This window comes from Danio rerio, chromosome 10 (assembly GCF_052040795.2).
Source record: "Danio rerio strain M-AB ecotype USA chromosome 10, GRCz13ab, whole genome shotgun sequence".
Classification (NCBI taxonomy): domain Eukaryota; kingdom Metazoa; phylum Chordata; class Actinopteri; order Cypriniformes; family Danionidae; genus Danio; species Danio rerio.
In genome coordinates this window covers 17,950,547-17,970,524 of record NC_141030.1, presented here as the reverse complement: position 1 = coordinate 17,970,524, position 19,978 = coordinate 17,950,547, and the positions used below count along the sequence as shown (strand labels likewise).

General features: G+C 36.1%; 1 protein-coding gene across 2 annotated transcripts; it reads left to right on the top strand.

Annotated features, from left to right (window-relative positions):
- Positions 1 to 19,896, top strand: aldh7a1 (aldehyde dehydrogenase 7 family, member A1). 2 transcript variants are annotated; one of them, NM_212724.2, is given in 18 exon segments: positions 1 to 236; positions 3,608 to 3,661; positions 3,762 to 3,827; positions 7,278 to 7,358; positions 7,436 to 7,559; positions 7,652 to 7,784; positions 7,882 to 7,926; positions 9,108 to 9,185; positions 9,349 to 9,446; positions 10,690 to 10,731; positions 11,249 to 11,343; positions 11,446 to 11,530; positions 14,592 to 14,698; positions 16,395 to 16,511; positions 16,598 to 16,695; positions 16,809 to 16,882; positions 19,470 to 19,545; positions 19,660 to 19,896. In NM_212724.2, coding segments are annotated over 18 exon segments (1,623 nt in total). In that variant the 5' UTR covers positions 1 to 41; the 3' UTR covers positions 19,715 to 19,896.
- The last annotated feature ends 82 nt before the right edge of the window (positions 19,897 to 19,978 follow it).

Here is a 19,978-nt window from a genome sequence, read left to right as displayed (position 1 = left end):
GTACACGAGTGTAGCTCTTATCCACTGTTCCTCGGTTCATGATGCAGCGCGTGCTGACGCTGAGACTTGCGCGACTTTTTACTCAGAGGCATAAACTGTTGCCGAGTGTCCGAACCGCAGCACCGAATATGTCGACTCTGCTTATTAACCAACCAGAGTACAACTGGTTGAAAGAGTTAGGGCTTAAAGAGGACAATGACGGTGTTTACAACGGTTCTTGGGGAGGACAGGGAGAGGTAAGAGGATCTCACATTCATGACCTGCTCTAAATATAGTAAAATCAAGCCAGTTTTCTTTCTTCCTGAAATACATTTTCAAATTCACTAGTAATAATTTGTGGGCATGTAATTCATTAAAACCTAACCCATATGCATGCAAGTTATCGCAGCTGGAATGTGTCAGTGGTCAAGGCTATTGGTTGAAGTTTGTGAAGTTGGGTTACTAACTTACAGATTAACTCCTGTGAGGTTCAAAGGGTTGAAAAGAGCCGGGCTGTTCAGGCTGTTATTTGTAACATAAATGATACATCAACTCAAGAGATTGATTTTAAAAGAAGTGAATGAAACATTTATTCTACCTTCAATATCCACCAGATCAAGAGCTTGGTGTCATATAACACAGTGGTTTCCAAACTTTTTTTCTGTATGCACCCCTTTTTAATTTTTGACACCTGTCAAGCACCCATTTCTCCGATTAAACTCCACATTTTTAACTACAATAACTAAATACACATATTTTTCTGTATTTGTGGTTTAAATAAAACTAATAAAACATGTGAATTTAATGGACAAGCTTTTATGAAGTTTACAATTTTCACAGCATCATTAAGTACAGACAGAAGTTCTGCATGTTTTTCATCCCTAGAGCTTCTTGGTGGATGCTGCAGTGTACCCAGAAAACCGATGGTGCAACTTTTCAAATGAAAGCTACTGCTCTTTTGTGCCTCCTTTTTTCTGCAGTTTCTCCAAATTTCCTTGAAAAAAAACTTACAGGCATGTTTTGTAAGTGCTGGACCATATAAAAGGGCTTAAGACTGCTACATTTACATTTGCTATTAGCTAAAACCTCACCACAGACTACACACTGCGAATTTGATTTTTTTTGCATCTGCAATTCATGTTAACCCAAAACCAATGCAACTGTTGCTATGTTTGCCTTTCTTACTTGACATTTTTTCACTCTCTAGTGTTGGCTTAATTCTCTTCATCAGTACATCTCTGCTGGATTTTTCTGTTTCCGCCTCGTTCATAATCCTCCGAGTCCATATATTCAAGGCCGCTGCACATCTCCATAGAAGAGGCCGTTGTAGATGGTTCATCTCTTTTGTCACTTGACTTCTTTAAAGTGCCTGTTTTTAACCAGGTGTCCATTTCGATTAATAAAGTAAATGAAAAAAAAAATGACGAACATACTATCACTTAGTGCCTAATTTGAAAGGCTGGGGCTATTGTGACACAGACGTGAAACTGCAAGATGAGCAAGTATGCGTAGGTTGTAAATGACAATTTGTAATGTAATTTTTTTTTCTCTCTCAGTGAATTTCTTTTCTCTCAAAATCTGACATGTAAAGTTTACCCAAGATAAATGCATAAAAATAATAAAAGATAAAATTTTCTGCCATTACAAACATTTTCTAGCGCACCCCTGCTGGTCAGACTGACGTACCCCTAGGGGTGCATGCACCCTAGTTTGAGAGCCGCTGATATAGAACAATGTATTTTTTGTTTGTTTACTCCTTTTGAGACTGACAAACAGCTTATAGGACAATGTAAAGTGTCAGTGTACAAGTGGCTGTGGGTTTTGAGTCCTTATCAGTCTAATGGACTGGGAATTCTAAATTATTCTGGACTCAGGATGTTCTTCCATATATTGTGGGTGGTGTGCTTGATGATGTTGTAAGCCCGTTTTCTGCAGATATTTTTCATTGTAGATGTTCTGCATTGAGGAAAGGTTTTATACAAATATAATCTTTGTCTAAAATTGTACCCCATTTCTGCTGCTGTATACCTACATCTTTACAACTTTACAGTTGAACCAGAATTGGAATTTCTGTAATGCTTTTGTTTAATGATTTGAGTCTTTCTATGACTGTGCTGCCATATTAAAAAAAAATATTTATTTTATTAAAGCATCAAGGATGAACAAACTCTAAATGTAACATTAAACACCAGATTGCAAAGAACAATTATGAAGAACAAACAGTACTTGGAGAGCATTACAGTTTTTTAGTTGACAACATTTAAAGAAAATGTTAGGGAAGATCTGTACAGTAAAGTTATTAGCCCTCTTGTGGAAAAAAATATTCTTTCTCAAATATTTTTCAAGTGCTGTTTATCTTTGAAAAGATCACTTTACTGACAACATCCTGGACAGACCATCAGCATTGGTATAGAAAGCTACGGCCCAATGTTTCACCTCGAAATAGAAGTCCTAGAGAGCGAGGAACCGCTGTGTGACCCTGCCATTTGTGTCCTTGGCTCGGGAGATTTATTGCTGAGGCTCTTGATCTGTAACAAAGGAAAAACCTTCTTCCCAGCAGGTAATAGCGCAGCTCCAAGAATGCCCAATTGATGGCCAGAGCTTTCTTCTCTTCAGCTGCGTGCCTGGATAAAGGTGGAGACAGCTTCTGGCTGATGTATACGACTGGGTGCTCCTCTTCTCCCATAATCTGTGAGAGTACTGTACCCAGGCAGATGTCAGAAACATCGGTCTGCAGGATAAAGGGGCAGCTGATATCTGGGGCATGAAGAACAGGGGAAGATGACAGCACCAGTTCCAATTCAATTTCACCTGCCGCCTTTTCTTGGTCAGGTCATTTTATTTGTCAGCGGGCTGGTTATAAAAAAAATGGGTGTGAAGCACAGGCAATAGCCAGCTAACCCCAGAAAGGCTCAAGGCCTCGTTGCCTGCTGAACCGAGCTGTCACATCCTGGTGATCTTCTCATCAATAGCCAGCCAGCACACCTCAGGCAACCGGTAGGGATAGTGCTGCACGATTTTGTTAGGGAGCATCCTGATTTTGTGCTGTAATGGCATGGGTCCACCAAGACTGCTCCGTAAACACATCGTAGAACTGGCTGACTAAGGTGGCCAGTTCGCTCTTCTGACCTGCTGACAGCTGTTCTACAAGATAGACAGTGAGACTGGCATCATGAGAAAAAGCAGCAAGCTGGTTTAAGGTGACTGAGATGACTGATCTACCATGACAAGGACCTGTTCATGCCCTGGGTGAATTTCGACAGAGGCCCTACCAGGTACATCCTAAATTGCTGAAGGGCACCACAATGATCGGAAGAAAAATGAGCAGGCTGGGAGGAGGTTGAAGTGGTTATGTGTGCTGACAGATATCGCAGGCTTGACAATATCGCTTAACATCTGCCTTCAGTGGAAACAGTGGCTAATTCGCTGTGTAGTGTTAATGGCTCTCAAAAGTTCTGCCAACAGTGTTCAACTACAGTGACTGTTTTGGCTCGCGGGACTACTACCAGCAATTTTTCTTATACCGACTGTTTTCTGTAATTAGGAGATTATAAAAATCTTCTAAAACTGTTTTATTTTCTTGTTTGTGCAGGATGCTGATTAATTCATTATATATTCTTTTATACAGGTGGTCACTTCATATTGTCCAGCAAACAATGAGCCAATTGCCAGAGTGCGTCAGGTAAAAATTGTTTTTATTCAATGAAATGGAACCCAATAAATAAATGAACACAATTAAAAATGCATTAATCCATCTCTCAATAAATCTTATCTTTTAACAGGCAACCATAGCAGAATATGAGGAAACCATACAGAAAGCACTGGACGCATGGAAAGTGTGGGCAGATGTAAGCTTTCATATTATAATGTAGTGCATAAGGATGGGTTATATCAGCAACTTAATAATAACTTAATATATGCTTAGAATGAGCAAATACTATATGCAAATTGTGGTTTATACTAAACACATTAAATGTACAGTTGATGTCAGTTGTGCTGCTAGGGATTTTTCCCTTTTCTCCTTGTCTGAGCGCCAATGTGGAATCACAGAGGTGTCTTCAACCAGTACAGTCAAAGGATCAAAAGCCTGAGTATTGAGCTGGAGCAGCTCATATATTTGAGGCTCCGCCTATGCCACCATGTGAACATTTTTATATATTTTCTTAACCGGTCTTGCTGGCACAGCAACAATCCACTAGTGCTTTGCATCATTTCTGGCAGTCGTACAGAATTCACAGAACCACAATTACATATATAACTAGTGTTCACCTTTATTTGTTGACAAAAATGTAAAAAATAAATAAATAAATAAATAAATCTTGTTATCTTTTTGTCATTTAAAATTTTTTTAAGGGGTTGTCTTGTTACTAAAATATTGACAAAATATAATGCAAATTATTATTTCAACAAAATTAATGCTTGGGTTCTTAATTTCTCCACAATCATACAAGCATCAGCAATTTCAGCAGTATCTTATACAAAAAACAGCATATGCACAGCTTTAATTAGCTTTTCTTTAGTTTTCATTTTTAAAGCCCTTGCATGGCTAATTCACTGAGATACAGTATTTGCTTTGCGACTCAAATGTTCAAACTGTTGTCCAAATCTTGTCCATTTTTCAATGGTTGAAAAATCTGACGCCTTCAGATACAGCTGATGATTGCGTGAAGAACAAATACTACTGAAACATAAATATATCATTTCAATTTGTCAAATTAATTGCATAGAATGTTGTTCTATAGTTAGACAGGAAAGGACTGTATTATATGAGGCTTTTTTCCTTAGCTTTTCTCAAGATGTGTCAGTCAAAACAATGTGTCAAATCAGCTTTATTTAAGGGAGTTTAATTTCTGTGTCAAGATGTACACACATCTGTGCACAGGATTTACAGGATACTTATTCACTTCAGGGTAGTGTGTATCCATACTCAGATTTTAGGCAGAAAAAATACCATTTCAATTCTAAATTATTAGTGCAATGACATTCACATTTACAAACAGTACAGTTTACACTATCACTGGTTAAATGTTAAATCAAATGAAGAAATCAAACACAAAGAATGAATATGTATTGCTACCACAATCTACGTTACAATGCTACCACCTAGTGGTTTTATTAAGCAACCTCGTTAACACACCAAACTGTAAATTAGATGAATTTAATATAAGATTAGATATGCTAAATAAACAATGGCTTTGTTTCTAATTAGACAGTAAGATATAGGAGAATGCTAAAATAACAAACTACCACAGCCTATTCAAATGTACGCATACACATTCACATACTGTATACTGTACACATACTGTATTCACATGAATATTAAATCATTTGAGGACAGAACAATATGCACCTCTATAAAGAACTACAAAATTAAACTTTATTGACTAATCTAACAGAAACTAACCCCTAAACCAAACACACATTCACACAAGTGTAGAGGAGAATAAAGAAGGTAAAGTAAGAGGTTGAGAGGGTGTAATGATGGGAAAACCTCTGAGTTTGTAAGAGCAAACCAAGCAAACCAAACAATCAAATTCACCCTTCTATTGTCTCTTTAAGGTTGAATATAGTTCACACCAGTTTAGATGTTGGAAGAAAGTGGATACTTGCCGTCTGTCTATGTCATGTAAAGAAGCTCCCGTTGTTGAGCACGTGGTTCGGCTGGTTGTTCCTTGTTCCTCGCGAGGCTTGAAGTGGGGTGGAGTCGGTAGTTTCAAGTTGAAGCGGCAAAGGGGCTAGTCGTGAGGACTATTGGTTTGCGACGTACTAAACTTAACTAGACTCTCGATGAAAAATAAAGAAAAGAAGGTATCGGGGATGTGAAATGTCCAAGCTGTGCGATTAACCCTTTCCGTCTGGGTCTCCGTCTGCTTTCTTGGAGGTTTCTCTGCTTAGGTCTCGTTCTTAGGTCGTTGCAGTTGAAGAGGTTTCAGAGAAAAAAAGGTTGCGGGTTTAGAGCACGGTTCAAGAGAGTTGCGGTTCATGCGGCAGAAATTGCGGCAGAAATGTTCAAGTCTCTTAAAATGTTAACATGTTGCACTCGTATTAACATAAAATGTCAACGATCAATTAGTACAGCAAGTAAGCTTTACGACAAAACTAAATATGAACCGTTTATGCACTAGTTCGCTAGAGTTTTACATTTAATGCAGAGGTCTTAAAACCAAAATATCAATACAGGAGCAAGAGAAACGTTGCAAAACACATGATTACACATAAAAAGAGAGTAAAGTTTACATAAAACATCAGTCTTAAGCAAGGAGCTTAAAGAAGTCCTGAACCGTTCTTTGTTCAGTGCTGCATGGCACATTGATTTTGGGTCGTAAATACCTTGGAATCAGGTTTTGAGTCTTCCCTGGGTAAAAGTAGGCTCAGTTGTTGGATAAAAAGCAAAATAATTATGTGTCTGGTCGACCATATTTGTTACAGGATAAAAAAATAACTTGCACACCTGAACGCTGTAGTCACTCTTGTTTTTTTTATTTTGAGAAAATAATGCTACATATTAATTTTCCAGTGCTAACTTATGTTGTCAGCTTTTACTTACTTGAACAAGAAGGAAGCATGTAAAAAGCTTACACATATAGTAATGGTTTGTTGAATCCCCTTTAGCTTTATTTTTAATAACAGCACATATTTGCTGTGGCACCTAACAAACTTAGCAGCTTCCCCAGATCATAGCACTGTCCTAACAGGCTTGTATAATATACTAATTTTTATGCTCTCTAGCAAACGGAGCTTTGCTTTTTGATTGGCCTCACCTATAAGTGTGTAGCGGCATGAAATGTCTGTCATTTTTTTCATTATTTCATTGATAACAAAAAGTTGACACACATTTCATTTCATTACTTCAAGTAAAATAATGAAAACTTACAAGTGTTTTTCTAAGGCTACACAGCTGTTTATTCCCAGTCCCTTGGGTTCCCATTTCATTGTGTGTAGAAATGCTTCTACGTTCACTATTAAAGATGGCTGTAAAGCTTCTTTTTTATCATTCATTCTGGTTCATTCTGCTGTGGTGACCCCTGAAAAATCAGGGACTAATCTGAAGGAAAATTAATGTATGAAACTAATTAACATTTGCTCTATGTTTTGTTTTGACATGATTGTTAAAAAAGACAAGAAGATACTCTGTGTCAGTTAGGATTCTGTTACTTTCTGAAACATAATCATCTATGCAGTAATTACCTAATGGAGGCTCTTACCTATTTGCTTAGTTAAATTCAGGTGGTTAAATTCTTTTTTTTTGGACTGTGTATATGCAAAAACAATGCTGACTAATGCTATGTGTTATTTAGGTACCTGCTCCAAAGAGAGGGGAAATTGTTCGACAGATTGGAGAGGCTTTAAGGAGGAAGATCAAAGCTCTCGGCAGCTTGGTAAGTTTACATCACAATAATTTTATTTACAGGATTAAGGAAAAGTGCAGATTTTTACAGGAGTTTGCTATGCGTAGATGTCTCTAGAGATGGGCAAGATCTATGTGGAGGGTGTTGGTGAGGTGCAGGAGTATGTGGATGTGTGCGACTATGCTGTAGGACTGTCCCGTATGATTGGAGGTCCCATTTTGCCATCTGAAAGTGAGCGTACTTCGTTACACTTTCAGAAAAATATGACTGCGGTTGTATTGAGACAAACTTGTGAACTGAGTGTTGTTTACCTGTGATCTAAGGGCCAGGTCATGTGCTGATCGAGCAGTGGAATCCTGTTGGCTTGGTAGGAATCATCACAGCCTTTAACTTTCCTGTGGCTGTATATGGCTGGAACAATGCCATTGCTCTCATCTGTGGAAATGCCTGTCTTTGGTTAGACTTGACTTTTCTCATCAAGCATCAGCTGCATCCAGGATGAGTAATAATGGCATTTGACGTGCAGTTAATATTTTTGCCATTTTCTTGACAGGAAAGGAGCTCCGACCACACCCCTTACAAGTGTTGCGGTTACCAAGTACGTTCTTTCATAAATTACATGTATTCTCACTTTATTCTGTAAAATTTAAGACAAATATTATGTAAAAATTACATCACAAACTACTTAATTATTCTAAGTTATTTTTTACGTCCATCATTCTGCATAAACAAGCTAGCTAAATAACTTGGACTCAAAATAATCTTCCATCATGTTAATTTATTTGAGAAGTAACTTTGTATTGTAGGAGCTCCTGTCGAGTTCTGACAAAAGCCCCACACATTAATAGTCTTTTCTGATCCTTCCTTAAACAAACGGCCGAAGAATCTCCTGTTGTAAGTGTGTTGATTCACAAGGCTGGGGCTATAATGCTGAGGTATTACTGCAAAAATAAACCTCAACCACTGACTCTTCACAGTTTCATCTTTGGGCAGAGAAAATAACACTAACTTTGCCCTCACACTTCCAATTATATCCAGCTGAGCACAGTGTATACACAACTTGATTCAACCGGGGTCTGCTACAGTGTTTGTCTTCCTATTTTTCTTTACTACTGTGATTGTGGGCGGGGCCACAGGTTTCAATTTTCCCAGGTTTGTGCACGCAAGAATTGAGCGGGGCTTAGTTTCGTATTGCATCATGCCAAAACGGCTAAAGATTCATTATCAAGACGATTCCTTTGGACCACTAGGAGTCGACTCTTTTATAAATTAATTAATAGTTTTCAATTCAATTCAATTCAATTCAGCTTTATTTGTATAGCGCTTTTACAATGTAGATTGTGTCAAAGCAGCTTCACATAAATGGTCATAGTAACTGGAACAGTGTGGTTCAGTAACTGGAACAGTGTGGTTCAGGTTTTAGTGTTTAAGTTCAGTTCAGTTCAGTTTAGCTCAGTTCAGTGTGATTTAATCATTACTGAGAGTACAGTTAGAGTTTTCAATACAGTGCACTTTCAGATTTAAGCCCTAGCTGGATATTTCACTTCACTTAGAGCTGTGTTACACACTACATGGAAAGGCATTAAAAAACATAATAGGGGGTCTTTAAGTATTGTAGAATGTATTTTAAAAAACTTTTATCTGAGAATTTATGTATCTACTTTTATTTATATCGCTCAAAATGATCTATAGCTAAGCTGGTGTGTTTTTGACTTTTAGGTTTGTATTGTTTTCTGTTATATACTTGACCTTTTTTAAATCTCTCATATTCTATTGTAGGATTGTAGCTGAAGTGTTGGAGCAGAATCATCTTCCTGGTGCAATCTGTTCTATGACATGTGGTGGCGCTGACATTGGGTATTTGACAAATATATGAAATTGAGCACTAAAGCATTTGTAGTCTTATGAGTGTTAGTACTCTTATTGGCAGTTCACAGGTGCATTATAAACGTTTAGACTGCCAACTACTAAACTTGTACTGTACAAAGAAAATTGTTTAGTTGGTTATGCGTGTTTGCAGCATGGCCATGGCTAAAGACGAGCGAGTGGGTCTTCTGTCCTTCACGGGTAGCACTCATGTGGGCAAACAAGTGGCAATGATGGTACAAGAACGGTTTGGTGAGTTTTATGCATTACAATAGAATTTAATCGCAGTCTGTCATAATGTTTTGATGGCAAACCCAAATCCTCTTTATTGACTGAAAATGAAACAGCATCTTTATATTAGCATTGCTACAATATGTCTCATGCTACCAAACCCACTAAGTTAACACAATAGTGAGTATATATTAAGATATTACCTGCTTTGATATTATTGCATGTGCTGATTTAGTGTATTTTTGATATTTACACAAAAATGACAAAATCATTAGTTATTAGTTTTTATAGCTCAAATTGAAAATGCATAGAGTGAGAACTAAAAACAACACATGTTAGATATTTTTGCTTGCTGCATGTGTGTTCTGTGCACCTTGCATTGTAGAGAGCTGTGAATTAAAAGCTTCTGTCACCGTCAAAACAAACAATCACTTTTAATCATAAGCCTGTCTCACTGCAGGCATTCTCCCATTGAAACACAAAGTATGATTGTACTGATTCATGTCATTTCCTGTTGTCACACAAAACTGCACACAATACCAACACAAAATTGAACAGTTTTTACCAACACAAAATTTACATTTAATTTATGATTTTATTCTCAAGCCAAGTCAATTTGATTTATTTTACAATTTAAAGTTTAAGGGCACCACTTTACCCCTTTATGTAAGATTTGGTGTTTCCAGTTGTGTCTGTATAGTTTTAGCCATAAAGACCCATCACATTATTTATTATAAAATGCAGAATATGCCCATTTTGAAGTTTGAGGACAGTGTAGCTGTTTTGGTAGCCTGTGGCTTAAAATGCATCTGAGCTTGTTCTCCCTGCCCACTGTCCCATGTGCCTGTCTGCTTTTCTGTGTCAAATAAACAGCAGTCAGTGATTGAGCCAGACACAGATAAAGCTGAAATACAGCTGATTAGTCAAAAATCCAATGTAAGTTTATTTGATGTCTTTGTGGTGTAGTCTATTTAACCTTTTCTAAAACGATGTGTCACACACAAATGCCATTTGCAGTATCGATATGTGCGTGTTTACTGACACCATTTTAGAGATTAAGAATTACATAATTATTGTATAATTACATATCACTTAAACATCCTCACCAATTGATGCACAGACTCACACAGTCTGTTTGAAACAAACAGCTAAGATAAATAAATGAATTCAACTAACTATTTGGCGTCAAGACATCTTTAGAATATGTTTTAGTTTCTGCTTTGACATGATGTGATTCTTGGAGTGAATATTTTGATTTTTACAGGTCGTCAGCTACTGGAGTTAGGAGGAAATAACGCCATCATAGGTTTGTTGCAAATATTTTTCATCATTTATAATTTAGTGAATTTTGGTGAACATCACGTATTTTCCTCATTAACACAAAAACAATTACATGGACAAAGCCAAGTAACCAGCATAGAGACCTCATAAGAACTGAACTCCAGGTGATTGGTACTCCAGCCAGAATTTCAAGCATTCTAGATGTTTTTTTCTGTTCAGAGAGAAATAAATTAGTTAAAACAAATCTTGCTCAAATAATTTATTGTTTGTGTAGTTCAATGAAAGAACAACCTAGTTGCTATTCATTGAGTTTTACTCAATATATATATATATATTTTTATTTACAAATCTGTTTTATTTAGTAGAAATAACATGTCCCACCTGGTAAATTGTTATGACTCAGAGCATTTCATCAAATCAGTTTTGGAATTTCAAATACTTAAATATGTGTTTATGAAATAGACAAAGAAAACTAAGTAGGGTGACTACCTATTTATTTGTCTGCTAGTATAGTAAAGTAATTGCACAATATTTTGTTCCAGTATTTGAGGATGCTGATCTTAGCTTGGTTGTACCGTCTGCTGTCTTTGCATCTGTGGGAACGGCTGGTCAGCGATGTACTACTACCAGACGACTGGTTAGTATAGTGTACTAAGCATAATCATATTAACCAAACCCATTACTCCTCCTTTGCATTAATCTGTCTGCCTGATGTTGCTCTGTTGTACTTCTGAATTAGATGCTGCATGAAAGCATACATGATGAGGTTGTGGAGAGAATCGCTAAAGCTTACAAGCAGATTCGCATTGGTGACCCCTGGGACCGTAAGTTCAGTACAGAATTATGGGTGGCATTTGTATTTGGCATATATTTTTAGTTACAGTATTGTTCAATATAATAGCAGTACAACGTGACTAACCCATATAATCCAGGTTTTTAGTATATTTTCTTTATTGATACATGGCAAACAAGTTACCAGCAGGTGCAGTATATTATTAAAAAACAAACAAGACCCAGCATTCATGACATGCAAGATTTTAAGGCCGTGCAATTGGTCAATTAGTTGAAAGGGGTGTGTTAAAAAAGAAGCAGTGTGGCATTCAATCAGCGGGGTCATCAATTTTGTAAAAAAAAAAAAAAAAAAAGGGGGGGTGAATCAGGTGGCCCCTTTTAAGGATGAAGCCTGGACTTGTTAAACGTGCATTTGAAAGCCTGAAGCTGGATTTATACTTTCGCCGCATCGCACACCTCCGCTGACTGCGCACACACCTCACGAAACGGACAAGGCTTTTATGGTTGCCACGCTCACTGTTGTGATGTTCTTTATAAACGACAGGGGGTGATCAAAAGAAACTGACTGTAAAATAAGACGGATGAACAAAGTGGTAGGAAATTTCTGGAAGTTCATCATATATGATTACTATCAATCACCATTTTTAAACTAATTGTTTTTATTATTTTTATAAATTATTTTAATTATTATAAAGATTTGTATGACCATTCAAGAATTTTTTTTTTTTTTTTATCAAACTTTGATGCCTCACTTGCTTTTGTATATATCTCGGACAGTTGTACCTAACATAATTAAAATATTAATGATAAGAGAACATGAGTTGCTCTTGAAATGTATTTTTATTATGTCAAGAATAAAAGCAAAGAAAAAATACACTTACTAAAAAAATAAAGATTTATTTTTATTTAGCCCGCTTCACAACTCACACATTACTGGCGTTTCTTTCTTTTACTTATTCTAAAAAAGCTATAATGGTCCAACATTCCTGAAAATGTTCTCCAATAAAGCCCAGAAAAACAGAGCATCAGTATGTTGTAAACCGATAGGTTTAAATATTCCTTTCCAGTTATTATAGAAATATTTTGTTCCTTGATTTATAGTTTTGTAACTATTCAATTGTTTTAAATTCAAAATTTTAATATTTACATCAGTGTCAAACCTATAAATGGTGGAAACATATTTCTGTAATTGTGTACCTGGGTCTCCACTTTTGCCATGTCCACTTTTGGTTTTAACAATTGTATGCCTCAGGTTTTACCAGACCTTTTTACAAAAACTTTCCTCCTTTCCCGCGGCTGTTGCAATTTCTAGCCAAGAATTATTGGTCATCTGGCTTACGGATCATAAAGATGTCTGTACAGTTGTACCTGTTTCAGACAAAATCTCTTCAAAGTGATTCATATTAAACTTAAGCCGCCGAAATCATGTCGCTCATTCCCTAAATTCCGTAATGACTTCACATTCGCCACGTGCACTCAAGCGTACTTGCAGACATGTCGAGTATAAACCATGGGTCGTTCAAGACATTGTTCGAAAAATCTGTGTACTTTGATTAAAAAGTTGATTGGAGAGGGGAAAACTTATAAAGGGGTGCAAAAAATGAGCCAGTGATCACCTCCAGGATGATCAAAGACTTTCTGTACTTTGACAGTTAGAAACGTCTTTGTGAAGCTAATCTATTTTCAAGAATCATCTGCAAGTTCCTCTGTTTAAAAAAAAAGGCATGTACAGAAGAGGTTACAATTTGCAGAAGAACACATCAACTGGCCTAAAGAGAAACGGAGAAACATTTTGTGGACTGATGAGGGTAAAATTGTCCTTTATTGAGCCCAGGGGCCACAGACAATTTGTGAGTCGACCACCAAAATCTGAATTTAAGCCATAGTACACAGTGAAACAGTGAAGCATGGTGGTGCAAGCATCATGCTATGGGCATGTTTCTCCTACTATAGTGTTGGGCCTATAGTGTATCGCATTCCAGGGATCATGGATTTAGTTTAGATATGCCAAAATACTTGAAGAGGACATGCTCTTGAAAGGGTTGTTTCAACAAGACAGTGATCCCAAACACACTAGTAAACGAGCAAAGTCTTGGTTCCAAACTAACAAAATTGTTGTTATGGAGTGGCCATCCCAATCTCCAGACTGTAATCTAATGGAGAACCTGTGGGGTGACATCAAAAATGCTGTTTCTGAAGCAAAACCAACAAATTTAAATGAATTGTAGAGTGCTGTTAAAGAATCGTGGAGTGGAATAACAGCTGAAAGGTGCCACAAGTGGGTTGACTCCATTCCACACAGATGTGAAGCAGTTATAAAAAGTGTGGTCATACAACTTATTATTAGTTTAGTGATTCACAAGATTGCAAAATCCTAAAGACACTAATATTTGTACAAATTTACAATGCTATTTTTTGTAAACACAACACTTTCAACTAATTGCCCAATTGCACATCCTTAAGAGCTTGCATATCATGAATGCTGGGTCCTGTTTGTTTTCTGATAATCTACTGCACCTACTGGTAACTTGTTTGCCATGTTTCAATAGAAAAGAAAAAAAAACAATCCTAAAAACCTGGATTATTCTGGCTAGTCACGTTGTATTGCTATTATTTTGAACAATACTGTATATAACCTTTTCCCAATAAAAGTCAAATATATTTTTCCTAATTCGTGTAATTTTAATATTATTACATTTTAATTACAAATGATGGTTCCTGAAGCTGTGCTGTAGTCAGATTTCACATTTAGAAAAGCTTTAGGTTATGATTTGGTATGCATGCACATTTTAACAAATGTAAAGGCCTTCCTGGTTTCTGTATGTATGCTATATAATATATTAGGTTTGACACGTGTTAAAATGCTTTTTAAATGCTTATTTTGGTTTACTTGTTGTGTTTTAGTGTATATAATTCAAGATGTTTTTTTTTATATGATAAATCTCAACCATTTAAATAAATATTCATTTATTTAATATGTGATTTTTAAATGAGCAGCTGTTGCCTGAATGCTCAGTTAGTGAATGATATCAAATGTTTTATATGACCATTTCAAATCTGGATGTGCATTAATTCTTTTGCATTTTATAACAGCAAACACTCTTTATGGACCTCTGCACACCAAACAGGCTGTTCAGCAGTATCTGGCAGCCATAGAGCAGGCAAAACAGCAGGGTGGGACTCTTGTGTGTGGAGGAAAGGTATTGCTTTTCATCTCTCAGAATGGCAGCAGTGTGATTACAGCAGAAATATAGTTACACTTACTACCCTACATTTATGATCATGATGTTCCTCAAGGTCTGTGGTTTTTAATAAAGATGTGGAAGAAAGTTCGTAATTTAGCCCTTTAATGATATTTATATTTAATGACATTCAGTCGTTTTTTTAAGGTCTTTAGCAAAAGTTGTTTTCCAGAATAACAAAGTTTGTTTATCCCCTCCTTGGGAAAATTACAAAAAGCATGTTGTCCTTAAAAAGCACTGCTGGAAGGTAAAACTACATGAGGAGCCGTTACAGCTTTACTCACAGGGTTCTTATGGGTCAGGGACCCATAAGAAAGTCAAAGAATTTAAATAATTTTTGTCGAGGTCATGGAGTACCAGAGATTTTTGATTATAACTTAAAATTTAGATATCTATCTGTCTGTCTGTCTGTCTGTCTGTCTATCTATCTAATCACCTTGAAATTATGAGGTTCTATCTGCGTTCTGAATGATTTTGAGATAATGAGCTTTAAAGTTTTTGCATTCCATAGCAAACAGTGGTTGTGTATATGTTATAATTCTAAGGTGATTTTATATATATATATATATATATATATATATATATATATATATATATACCTTTTTACCCAGCTGTTGTGATTAGGCTATGTTTCAGCTCTGTTTTATTCCTTTCATGCTCATCCACTTGCAGCCATTCAAGTCCAGTGTAGTCATCAGACTGTACCTGTTAACTTAGCTACTAATTTTAACAGGATAGTATAAATTCTTTCTGCAGGTATGCAAACAATCTCAAATTGAGGTAAATTATGTTGTTTTCATATTGGCTATTTATTCAAGCTAAAAAAAAAACATATTATTATATTATTATAAATACATGAGCACAAAGCAGCCTTCTTTAAGTTCATTAGATATTAAGATTTTTAGTCATGGAAAAGTCAAGGAATTTGGTATTTAGCTCAAAGGGGGAACCCTGAACTCAACCATTCACAAAGTGAACCCCCTGCACAAATTTGTGTGTGTATTTGCTGATCTGCATATCAAATTCTGAGAGCATTTAAACAGATATACTTATATAAATAATATTTTAGAATCAAACAATATATTATAGAATAAATATTTATAGAAATAGTAAGGTAATATATTTAAACCCATGCAAATTCTAGCAAAATTTATTTTTGGTTTCTCTTAATCCCCCCCTGGATTAGTTCCAGGCTTTAGTGCTGGCTAATCTAATGTAAATGCACAAGTACAGCATACATGACTATTAATATGTATAGGAATTTTTAAATTTTGTTTGTAATTGTTACAGCAGCTTAACGGATCAAGTTTTAAAATGAAACTGCTTCAAACTTATGATTCAGTGATTGAAGTACAGTTCACAAGACACATTAGAAAATATTAAAGAGTTTTAATTTGTGCACTTTGCATGATTAAATTTTAATAAATGAAGTGTGTAGAACATTAATTAATCGCTAGAAAGTAGTTCATAGTTAATTAGAAAAAAGTAATATTTAAAATGTTATTTGACACATAAATTGCATTGCTGTAAAGTTGACTGTTCTCCCAGTTTAACAACTTATACTTTTATTTCTTTGGGAAGAAGTGTCATGCAAATTTTAACATCATGGTCTGGATGAGGCATTTATTTTGAGCTCTGAAATTTTATTTGACAGATCATGGATCGGCCGGGTAACTATGTGGAACCCACTATTATCACTGGACTACCGCACAATGCTTCTATAGTTCACACTGAGACCTTTGTGCCCATCCTTTATGTGCTGAAATTTAAGGTGGGCTTCTTTACTATGTTGTATTTTGCTAACTTTATCAAATGATTAGTATTTTGCTTGAAATAGTGTTTTCTCTCTGGGTTCAGACAGAGGAAGAGGCATTTTCCTGGAATAACGAAGTTAAACAAGGGCTCTCCAGCAGTATCTTTACTAAAGACATGGGAAGAGTGTTCCGCTGGTTAGGGTATGTGTGCAAAGGCACTTTCTGGATTTGAAGTCACTTGACACAGGTCTTGCTTGATAAACCAAATTGTTTTACTATTGAAAACTCTTTAGTAACACTTATCTGTTGTATAGTCCTAAAGGCTCCGACTGTGGCATTGTGAACGTTAACATTCCTACTAGCGGTGCTGAGATTGGAGGAGCGTTTGGTGCGTATATTATACACCACACCATTCTAAAATTAACTAACTAAACTTGCATTGAACTTTTTTTCAGTGATAAGCCTTATTGTTGCTAGTCCTAAAGCCACCTTCAATAATTGGTAACTTCCACCAATTGGAAATATGCTTTTCAGCAATTATGACTTTTTAGTTGCAAAACGCATTGAAATACTAAATGATCTTTAGATGAAGCTTTACAGAAGTTACCAAAAATTTTGTTGAACATTCTTTTTATAGATTTGTGTATTTAAGTTAAAATACCTGGGGCCTGTTTCAGTAAGAAGGTTCAACCTACTTGAAGTTTAAACTTGAACTCAGAGTTTTTAATCTCTCGGTAAGTCAACTCAGAGTTTCCAGTTTCAGCACAGCTAATCTGAGTTTGGTCAATCAACTTTGAGTAGACTAACTCAGAGTTAAGCGCGCACACCACAACTATAAAAAGGCATTATCAATGGAGCACAAATATTACGAGTCACCATGGCAACATCTGAAAAAAAAGAGATCAGCATTTCTTTCTCCAGCTGAACTTGATGTGCTCATGCTAAGTTATAGCAAATATGAGCATATATTTAAAAAAGCTACACTACCGCATCAATGAAAGAGACAGTTAGCGTGGGAAACAGCTGCTCAAGTTAATGCATAACTAAAATAAGTAATGTAAAATGTGACATTTGTTGACTTTTCACTTGAAAAAGAGGAAATTAGCCGTAATTTTGAAGTTATTTCAGATCTAATTGCACTAAAACACATCAAATAGGCTACTACATATTTTCAACAACTAACTTGACAAAACAAGAATGCAGAGAACCTTAGCTTAATGTTCAGTGGAAATGTTTAATTTAAGGTTCTTCATTTTACACACGTTGATCAACTTTAGAAATTTTGTGCTAAACTGAGTTTATAATAGATGTAAAAGTGCACTTGTGTGTCTGCCTTTATTATTGATTAAGTGGTAGAGGTTAATGTGACGTTTAAAATGTAAGCAGAACTAAAAAATAGTTTTTAGAATGTGTAATAATCCAATGTTTCCTAGAGATGGGTTGCGGCTGTAAGGGCATCCGCTGCGTAAAAACTTGCTGGATAAGTTGGCCGTTGATTCTACTGTGGCGACTGCGGATTAATAAAGGGACTAAGCCGACAAGAAAATGAATGAATGAATAATAATCCCATTAATCTAGTTACAGTATATGTCCCTGTCGAAGGTCTTATATTTATTTATTATTAAATGGACTAGCCATTATCCTACGTGACTTTATTATTTGTGTGACTGAAATGTAGGCATTAGCTATGTTTCCATCCAAAAATGCTAATTAAATTTATGTGCAAAACTGGAATATTGCATAATAGACATGCGAATAAAGCAGCATTTCCATCAAACGAGTCAAAGAGAACCAAATCGTCACTTCAGTTTAACTGGCACTAAATATCAAGAGTAAAACCAGAATTTTCTGTGGTAGGAGAAGTTATGGTAATCTTTTTTTATTTAATAAATGACTTTTACCTCAGAAGACGATGCCAACACACAATGAACATGGAGTGCATGGTGGCACTTGGAGCCATCAGACGTGGAGAACAAACGCTCTTGACGCACTCCAGACGCTCTAGAGGTCATTAATAATATAGCAACATTAATACTAAAATAGTTAGGGCATTTAGAAAGTCCAAAACAACATTTCAGATGGTTTACAGTGTGCTCAGCCTGCTGGTTTGTCCATTAACACACATTTTCATCATCATATGATCTCTTAAAACAAACATTTTTTAATACACATACTGGAATTTGTTCAGTAAAAGTGTTTCCATCATAGATTATGCACATCTTTTCTTATAGAATAAAAAGTTTATCCTACTCCATTTTTTTGTGCCTATTTTCAAAAGTTATGTGCGTCTTGACATTTCAATCAACCGATTTAAAAAAAAAAAAAGATTTTTTTAATGCTCATATCCAAAGTGCACATATAAGTATGTGGGTGAAATACCGCTTCATCGTTAAAAAAGGGGAGGAGACTGAGAGAAACTCAAGTTTAGTGAATAAAACCTGCTCCTGACCAGGTTAGAGTAACCATGGTTAAAGTTAACTCTCTTTCAGAAACAGGCTTGACTTACTCTGCTTTCTCGAGTTTGACAAACCTGCCATTTTGAATCGGAAAAACCAGAGTTTCTCTCATTTCAGGGATAATATACTTAGTTGTCACTTAATCTCCTTTCTGAAACGAGGCCCTGTGGTAATGTGTTTATAGGCTTCCCACTTGAGGGTAAAACTTTAAAGTTCATTTATACAAATTTGTACAAAGGGCTTATGTAGCAAGTGATATTAAAAGACCAAATTCAATACACCCTTTAGTGATGGTGTAATGTTTTAAGCATTGAGTTCTCATACATCACACGATCAGGACAAAGATTTGTTGATCAACATCTGCTCACACTGTAGTGTAACCACTTTTAACCGAAGGAATGACATTCAGGTATACATTTCATCACGTTGATTCCCCTCGCCCGCACACCCCCATGTTCTTGCTGGAGGCTATACATTCTTTGTGAAAATCATCAACTTTTCTTGCGTGTGTTTGGACAGGAGGTGAGAAACACACAGGAGGTGGGCGCGAGTCGGGCAGCGATTCTTGGAAGCAGTACATGAGAAGGTCCACATGGTAAGTGCAAGACTACATTGCTATCAAACTTTACAGCATGCTTTAAATAACAATATAGTTTATCAAAAAACAACAGATGTATCGACTTCCCGTGTTCTTGCTCTCTTTTTGCAGCACCATCAACTACAGCAAAGATCTGCCTTTGGCCCAGGGGATCAAGTTTGAATGAATCATGATGTTGCCTAGTTAGTGGTGGAAAATAGCATTCATGATAGACACAACCCTGTGTTCATGTTTGTTTCATATAAATCTGTTTGTACTCCCACAGTCCACTGATCATTGCAACCCTTGTTTTGTAGCACTTAATGCTTGAAGATTTGATGATGTTAATTAAACCATGATTAAACTAAGCCAGTGTTTGTTAACCTTTTGTTAACAGTTGTGTACTAGGTACACTACTTACCTTCAGCCTGCAGTCACTACTTTATTTTTT

Excerpts from the sequence above, each read along its gene's own strand:
- aldh7a1 (XM_087268871.1), top strand. The coding sequence starts at position 9,160 with ATGACATGTGGTGGCGCTGACATTGG. Across the intron at positions 11,531-14,591 it reads CATTGGTGACCCCTGGGACC|CAAACACTCTTTATGGACCT; the intron begins GTAAGTTCAGTA and ends ATTTTATAACAG. Across the intron at positions 19,546-19,659 it reads TACATGAGAAGGTCCACATG|CACCATCAACTACAGCAAAG; the intron begins GTAAGTGCAAGA and ends CTCTTTTTGCAG.